This window comes from Lottia gigantea, assembly GCF_000327385.1.
Source record: "Lottia gigantea unplaced genomic scaffold LOTGIsca_32, whole genome shotgun sequence".
In the NCBI taxonomy this organism is placed as follows: domain Eukaryota; kingdom Metazoa; phylum Mollusca; class Gastropoda; family Lottiidae; genus Lottia; species Lottia gigantea.
In genome coordinates, this window is record NW_008709073.1 from 606,679 (window position 1) to 615,946 (window position 9,268).

General features: G+C 35.2%; 2 protein-coding genes across 2 annotated transcripts; one reads left to right on the forward strand and one right to left on the reverse strand.

The window, feature by feature from the left end:
- Window positions 1-853: 853 nt before the first annotated feature.
- LOTGIDRAFT_162033 (hypothetical protein) lies at window positions 854-1,744 on the reverse strand (the record flags this gene model as incomplete). The annotated part of the gene is made up of 1 exon (XM_009057970.1): window positions 854-1,744. One exon carries the CDS (start codon window positions 1,742-1,744, stop codon window positions 854-856), a length of 891 nt encoding a protein of 296 aa, XP_009056218.1.
- A 3,213-nt stretch (window positions 1,745-4,957) lies between these two features.
- On the forward strand, window positions 4,958-6,625 carry LOTGIDRAFT_162034 (hypothetical protein; the record flags this gene model as incomplete). The annotated part of the gene is made up of 2 exons (XM_009057971.1): window positions 4,958-5,169; window positions 6,442-6,625. 2 exons carry the CDS (start codon window positions 4,958-4,960, stop codon window positions 6,623-6,625), a joined length of 396 nt encoding a protein of 131 aa, XP_009056219.1.
- Window positions 6,626-9,268: the final 2,643 nt, after the last annotated feature.

The window sequence follows — 9,268 nt, forward strand, 5'->3', positions numbered from 1 at the left end:
TGCACATTTCACGTCCATGGAGATTGTTCCAACTGTTACCTTAAAGGTTGCTTTACCTTGTATTTCCATAGGTGTCCCATCAGCTTGGATCACTTTTACTGGACTCAATTCTGGCTGGTAAGGAAGCTTTTTATAATATTCTGTGGATATCATTGTAAGACTAGCATCTGTGTCAATGAGATATTCTGTCTGCAACCCTTCCATTGTACCATCTACATACAGTCCATTTGCAAAAGGTGTAGCAAATCCAACTGTTCGAATCGAATCAGCATTGGTCTCTTCTTCGGATAACAAACTATTAACAGTCGCCTTCTGATACGTGCTTGGCGACGATCTTACTGGACATGATGATGCGTAATGACCTTTCTCCATACAAGACCAACAAGTAATTGATGATAGTGGAGGTCGTGAAGGAGTTTGCTGATCCGTAGATCTACTCTTTATTCTTAAATCTTTTAACATTTCTTTTAAATCTTCTATCTCCTTTTTCAATTGTCTGATCTCTTCTCTGTTTGAATCATCTTGCTGCTTTTCTTCCAAGGCTTTCTCATTCTTCTGTTGCTTTGTCCTATCTTGCTTTGAGTTTCTCTTGTAGTCATCTCTATCCTTAGTAGAAGATATCTGAAATGCAATCTTCCCCCGCCTATTCATATCGGCCCTTTCAATAGCCTCCAATGATAAAGCTTGGTGCAAGGCGCTGGTCAAATCTTTGGGTTTATTCTGATAAACCAGCATTTTAACTTGAACACTTCCAAGAATCTCCATAAAATGATCTAATGCTAAGGTTTCGCGCATCTCTGTTGTCGCTTGAGGGTAAGCTAAATTCACAAGACGTCTGACAGCTTGAGCAAACTCAGGCAACGTCTCCATTGGTTGTCTTTTTCTGGAACGTAACTCTATTTAATTCTGTCAACTGCGGTGGTGAAAATCTCTGCCTTAATGCCTCTACTAAAGCTCCATATTCCTGTAATGTGTAGGGGTTTACTGTGCCAAGTAATTCTTGGGCAGGCCCTACCAGGCTCACAGCTAAAAACTCTGCCTTTTCTCTATTATTCCATCTGTTTATTCTAGCAGAAACTTCAAACTGTATCAAATAATCTTCCAAACTTGAACAGCCATCATATTTATTTGGCATACTAATGGGTTTTCTTCCATAGTTGTATTGTGGTTGGTCCATTCTTCTGTCATAGTCTTGATAGGGTCGACGATCTCTAACTGCATAAGCATTCTGAGAACCTAAATCTGAACATGCTGTGGCTGGTACCGTTCCAGCGGGAGTTGATGTCCATTTTGTCTGTAGTCTTGGTTGAACAAAATTGTTCATTTCAGTTTCATTTTCTCTTTCTCTTACATCTGGGCTACTTAAACCGGAGTGCACTGAACCATGTTGTCCAATCAATGATGTTCTGTCATTGGTATAATTAGCACTTGCCTGTCTGGAATTTGATGTATCATCATTTGTTTCTGTGTCCTCAAAGGAAACACTTCGTCTCGGTGTATTCCTCTGTCCATTCTGAATATTGCTCAGAGATGATTCACTGAATAATGGCGGTGTGATTTCGTTGTCGACGAAGTCAGGTTTCTGCGTCTGTCGTCTTTGCATGAACTCTAAATACGAAGATGAATAAGATGTATTGTGTCTGCTTCCAGCTTCACTTATAATCTCTTCTAATCTATGTATGTCTTGTTCATACGATGACTTTAAACTTTGAAGCTCCTCTTCCAGATTCCTGATCGATGTCATCCTTCTCACACCAAAATTCATAGGGATTTCAATGAATAAATCCCACTCCAGCCACCAAAAATTTATAAATTATATATATCTCTCTATATCCTTAGTGTTACCCGCAGACATCAAGATATAGGACAAAGAGACATATATAATTCACACTTGACAACAAAATATACTTTATTCCAACAAAGTTGAGTACCCGCCGAGCGGAAACGGGTATCGGTACAGTAGATAAGGATACTAACACCTAGTATCTTTCATTCAAAATCTCCCTAATCTCCTCTTACCATGTAAGCCTCTCTACTTACATAGGGAACCTGTTCCTTCAGACTTCTGTGTTCTGGAGTCTCAGTGTTTCTGTGAATTCAAATGACAGAGTTCCTCGAATGAAAGAAATTAAACTCTATTTATACATTTTGAGTGCCCCATAAACCGACTTGCCTGGTACTCTTATGAGTTAAAATAATACATTAAAAATACGAACCCAAGCCCTACCCTATTAAAATGCATATCACATGAAAGCTAATGACTTGTAGCATATTGTGAACATATAATAAAATGGAAATAAATACGACCCATGCTTGGCCCACTTTCAAGGTGAATTTCAACATGATTATTTCCCTTTAGTGAAAAATACAGTAAAACTGAGTATAAGGGAACCTAGCTGAATTAAACATTAAAATATAACAAAATAAGATAAAAATGAAATAAAAGGACAAATTGACCAAGACCAACCAATCCTGGAAATCGGAGTAGGTAATTAACAAATGAAAAATGGTCACAATTCGTTTCAAATTTCATCAAAATTCGAAAATCACTGTTGTCTGCATGATTTTTATTGATCACATTTATAACCTTTCTCAAGGGCGTTTTACTATATGAAAAAAAATATTGTCAATTTCGAACTTGATCGACGTACAAAGTTTCGTAAAGGTCCTATAATTGCTGCCTGTATCATTTTTCACACCAAATTTGTCAAGGGCAATAACTCAAAAACAAAAATCAAATTATTGTCATTATTAAACCTGATCTCATTGAAGTTTCTTAAGTTCAGATATAAACTGCATAAACTAAACATAAACTAAAGGATTTTTCAATATGAATTGAAATGAACAGAATAGGAGCCTTGTATTTACATTTTGAGTAGATCCTATAGTATTCACAGGACTCTGGCAGATTGTTTTTGACAGAATCACTCAGGATTATCCTCATTTTGATAAATTTTTAGGTCTGAACTGTAGCCTTTATTGTGTATACGGATACAAGTTGATACGTTTACTACGTTAAGGACAAAAACTCTAAATCATTTCCAAATTTGAAATTCACTAAGATCTTATCAATAAATACAGTATACTCTGTGTAATGCGACATGTATACATTGGGACTGTAAAACAATGTCGGATTAGTGATTGTATCATAGTACTCATATTTCAGAGATTTTCATTGACACAGATAAGAATCTAAAGTACCTTTTTAATTATAAGACAATAATAACAGACATTTCTTCAGTTGTATACATTATTGTTATTTAATTTTGCATATTTTGAGTTACTGTGTATGCGTTTTTTCTAAATTTTTCTTTACGTTTTAAAATGCCACATACTGTTGTTGACGTAAACCAAATTTCATGGCACCCATAGGACACCAGATTTTTCCATAATCACCAATTTGCTGTTTCATACCTATAGACACATCATTACCGGCACGCTCTGCAGGGCGTTTCGGCATTGCAACTTAAATGATATTTTGAAAATTGTGATAAAACACGCAACAAATAATACTAAAGTTAATGCATATTTCTTGTAATGAATGACACAAGTACCTCTAATAATGACCCAAGCCATTTGATCTAAAAGCAATGACCTTGATCTTGAAGCGATGTTGGTTATCAATTATACCAGCGTTTATCTAATTGGCAATATGTTATTAAGATGAGCAGATGTTGGATTGTAAAGATATTCTGAGTGTCGGGACCACTCATTAGTGTGGTAAGAAGAAAACTCATTCAGGACCAGAAAAGGTTGTTGGAGAACTCAGTTGTTTTGAATATCACAGAATACACTGTACACAATGCACAACAATGAATTTTATATCAAACAGGCATTTGAGACATTTATGGGTATTTTATTCACCAATCGTCGAACTAGTTAAAATCCCTAATGCAAGTAATTGTATAATAAAACATGGTGCTCACTACTTTAAACCTTATTTTTATCTTGGCTTTCTGGAAAGTTTTAAACGACTAAAGAGTGGGTGTCCTTATTGATTTTGAATCAACAATCCAGCTTTTATCATGCATGGAATATGTAAAGGGATAAACTCTGAAAACGCGCCAATAGTTTTGACCTATATGAAGTCAGAGGTTGATTAGGCCGACTACTTCATACAGGTCAAAATTATTGGCGTGTTAGGAGTGTATCCTACTTAAACCTAAATTCGACTATTAGCGCCCTATATAGCTGCACGTGGATCGTTCAAATGTCTATAACTATCTCACGTGCATCATGAACGTACTTTACTATTGGCGTCATATAAAAGCTCACACGTTCGAATCTTTATAGTCTGACAACAACAAATTTTGTCGGATTTAGATGACCTTTTCCTCACCCAAAGTACTTTTTCTGAAGATGCGCAAAATACTTTCGAATCCTGCGATGTAAGTCAAGGTTTGAAGACTTTCTGAACAACATGGTAGCCCCTGTGGGTAACTTCAATTTGGAGCATTCACTTGACATAGACCACATTAATTCTTTTATGAAGAACTACTTCGCACCACTCAAGAATTTGAAGCAGGCAATGTTCAATCAACTGAACACTTGATAGAGCAGAGCATCCCCAGGTCATCAATTAAAAGTTTGACAACAGGTAGATTAGGGAAACCAATGTCCAAAATTGAAATGACCTCCTTGAAAGGAGTTGCCATCAACAAAAATACAGAAAAAAAGTGTCAGTGGGCAGTGCAAATTTTTTATTCCTAGTACGGAGAGCGACATGGAATTCAAAATAATATTGGTGAAACACTTTTTTAACTGAATGACAGTGACATGTTTGATCGATTATTATTGTTCTTGATGGAAGTGAAAAATCAAAGAGGTGGTGATTATCAAGGGAATACAATTCACAAAATATTAATGTCCATACGTTTTTTTCTGTGAGATTATGGCCGAAATATTAATTCAATACAGATTTCAACTTTTACCACTGCTACAGATATTAGATGCCAAAATGTGGTCCTTGGTACAAAGTGGAATAGGTGTACATAAGAAAAAGGCGGATATAAAAACAAAAGATCAGGAGGACATGCTCTGGGAACAGAGCCTGTTGGGTGAAGACACGCCCCAAAAGTTAATAGACACTGTGTTTTATCTGAAAAGAATCAACCTTTGTTTACGAGGCGGCAAAGAACACCACTCAATAAAGATAGCTTGCGTTGCAAGGTAACATACGCCCACTGGCAGCTGTCAGAAATAATACAACAGTCTTTAGTGACTAAAGTACGAATTTTCTCATATTGAAGAAATTATTTATGCTGAATAATTCCACAAAATTTTTTAAAATCAATATCAATAACCCAAATACAACAAACAATTAAATCACACAGCTCTAATCAAGGGCAAAAAACAACTTTTGACGCGTGCTTACAAAGTCAAGGGCAATAACTCAAAAAAAGTTCATCAAAAATACCTCAAGTTAGAACTTGTCTGAGATCTTATCAATTCCAATGATCACACCAAGTTTCATCAAAATCGGTTGAAAACTGTAGCTTCTATCGTGCTCACAAACAAATTTTGACGCGTTTTTCGTAAGTTAATGGAATTAACTCAAAAACATTTCATCGAAAATGCGTCAAGTTAGAACTTGTCCGAAATCTATTCAATTTTAATGATCACACCAAGTTTCATCAGAATCGGTTGAAAACTGTAGCGTCAATCCTGCTCACAAACTATTTTTAACAAATTTTGACGCTTTTTTTACAAAGTCAAGGGCAATAACTCGAAAACCGTTCATCAAATATGCATCAAGTTAGAACTTGTCTGAGATCTTATCAATTCCAATGATCACACCAAGTTTCATCAGAATCGGTTGAAAACTGTAGCTTCAATCCTACTCACGAACTATTTTTAACAAATATTGACACGTTTTTACAAAGTCAAAGGGCAATAACTCGAAAACCGTTCATCGAAAATGCGTCAAATTAGAACTTGTCCGAGATCTTATCAATTCCAATGATCATACCAAGTTTCATCAGAATCGGTTGAAAACTGTAGCTTCAATCCTGCTCACGAACTATTTTTAACAAATTTTGACGCGTTTTAACAAAGTCAAGGGCAATAACTCAAAAACAGTTCATCGAACATATGTCAATTTCAAACTTGACCGAGATCTTATCAATCTAAAGCATCACACCAAGTTTTATCAAAATCAGATTAAAACTGTAGTCTCTATAGTGCTCACAAGAAATGTTGACCGACGGACCGACGGGACGACAATATACGACCACATATTCAAGAGGGCGTATAAAAATCGGCAATATATCAAATTTAAGATGAATAATGGTGTATTTTCACACAGAAGTCTGACACCGAAAACTGTCAAAATTGGACCAAACCAAGAAAAACCAGTCAGATGTCTTGTACGGTTCATCCCAGTCAATCATTCATTGTGTAATATGTGAACTATTTATGTTTATGGTTTAATTGTCTTTTCAGACCAAAAACCTGCAATTCCTATTACGTTCGACCACCGAAGTATCCTAAACGAGATACTTGGTACTGTGCTGTGCCAGTAGGACATCATACCCTCTCTGGGGGTGTGAAAAAATTGTGGGCTAATGCTGGTTTTGATGGCTTCTATGAGCTACCACTGCCACTCGACTGTATGATTCTGGATTAGACGAAAAGTCACAGGCCACAGATCGACTTCGATACGGGGTAAATATTCGTTTGTTAACGTGGGGGCGAGGGGTATCCATTCCATCATCCTGATTCATGAAATTAACTGTAATTTTTTGTGTATTTTGACCGCCATTACACGTGAATTTAGAAAAATGATTTTGATACTTAAGTGAATCCTTAAAAACCCATTCCCTGGGATGTGTACTAGTTCCTATAACTGCACTTGATGATATAAGAATTCGCACAATCTGTGTCAAGTGCGAAATTGAAAAAGACGCCAAATTTTCGTCTCATGTAAACGCGATTATTATTGTTATTATTAATTGTGAATGCATTTCACTTCAGGTAGAGAACCAGTACAGAGTTATTGAAAGTCATAGATGATGTTGTCCAGACAAGAAAATCCACACCAACAAGAGATGATGATGAAAAACTGCAAATGGATGAAACTGAACCCGTTAAACTGACAATGGAGCGCAAATTGATTTATTTGCATTGCAGTTGAAAAAATCAGTCAAATTTATACCAACTAGTTACAAATGTTAGTCGCAATCTACTGGAGTCAGTCACAATTTCATTTGTGGGGGTCTAACATTTGTTGGGGTCTAACACAATTCGCACCAAATTCAGTCCTGATGTGACGAGCAAAACCAACCAAGAAGCATGGTCGATGGAAATGGAAAGATAAGAAATAATATATTAACCTAAAGACTTCTAGAACTGAAAGTAGTGCTGTATCAATCTATATTGTTGTATAACAAAAGAAGTAAAAGGAAACCTTGCTTAAAAATTCTGATTATAATTAACATTGATTTCAGCATAAAGCTTAACAAGCACAGGTCAAACATTAAACTTAACAAAGCAGGTAAAGCCCCTAGAGTAGAACTTCATTTTAATACACCTGGACATTGTTTTAAAACCACTATCCTACAGAAAATTTATAATGCAGATAAAAGAAAATTAGATCTGGCTGAATCCATTTGGATTCATAAACTTAATACAGTTGTAAAAAGGTCATTAGTCATTTTCAAAGAGTAAAAATAATTTTTTTAGGCCAAGTACATAGGTAATTCCTAATATACACTTTTGATTATTTTACAACAAAATATAACATGTATACTACAAGTCTATTAATTTGCACTACTTACATGAATCAATGAATAATTGGATTTAATAATTTTGAATTAATTAAAATTCCTTATTTTTAAACATTTGTACAACATGAGAACAAACTGTTTTCCTCAATATATAAAATCAAACCGTAAAAAAATATTCACTTTCAAAGTTTTATTGACTCTAGATGAAATTTTCCTGTCTACCCTCATAGTAATAGCGAACTTGAAGATATTTCTCTACTACAGATTTAATAAGTAGAAGAAAATGATTATTTTTACCTTCAAAGAGTTATGTCCACTAAATGGTGAATGCCAAACTAATAGAGTTTAATATACAAGGCTGAAGTCACAAATACCGAAACAAATGACACAAATGAAACGTAAAACATTTCTGGGGCTGAATGAAAACAGTCATTTTAAGGGGCATTCTGCTTTAATTTTACCGTATAGAACTGGGCTTATCATTGAGGATATAATGTGTATGTCCGTTGTATAGTTTCTAAATGTTGAACTGGCGACAGAGAAACCATTTTAATTTTAGAATTTTAGAATTAAAAGAAATAAATGATGTGATGTTTGTGTGAAGTATTTAGAACTACAGACCTACAACCCTCATATTTTTCATAATCAAAAATCTAGTACAGTAAAAATGGAGTCCAGGGGATTCAAAATACTAGCGTAACCGGTCAGCAAGACTTCAGTAGCTGTTTGTGACTTAACACCTGGATATTTTAAAACGAAACTTTTACGAAAAAGGGGCATCTTCCTCTATATGTTAGCATGAATGCAAAATGCCCCTTTTAACACGAGCACTGAACACCGAAAAAATAATAATTACAAAATATCCTGGTCCATTGATAGCAGAGCTACACAAAGATAGTGGACCACAGCCATATACGCTCACCACGGCATGCGAATGGTAAATGTTGAAGATTTTGGGGCAAGGACTCTGCTTCTAACGGTCGAAAATAGATCAAATTTGAACTCTTCGCTTTAAGAATATGTATATACATACCGAATTTCATTTGATTCCATCAAAAACTGTAGTTTTCAGAGTGTTTACAAGCAATTGATTTTGATAGAAGCACTTACTGTATAGAGGTTAAAGGGTGAAAACTCGAAAACTGACATAAGAGGCCTAAATCTTGAAAAAGCCTTAAATTTAATCAGAAGTAAACTAACCTTTCTCAAATTTTCGATCGAGGTCCAATAACATCGATTTTAAGTTTCATCAAAATCGGTTGCAAACTAAGAGATTAATAGCATATTCAAGATTTTGGGGCAAGGGCAATAACTCTGCTTCTAATGGTCGAAAATAGTTTAAATTCGAACTTGATCTTCGTTTTATGAATATGTATACACATACCGAATTTCATTTGATTCCATCAAAAAATCTAGAGTGTTTTTAGAGCGTTTACAAGCAAATGTTGACGGACCGACAATATACGTCCACATAGAGAGATGTAGGCGTATAATAAAAACCATCATAAATGCCCTTAAGCACATGTCTTTAAGGAATAATTTCT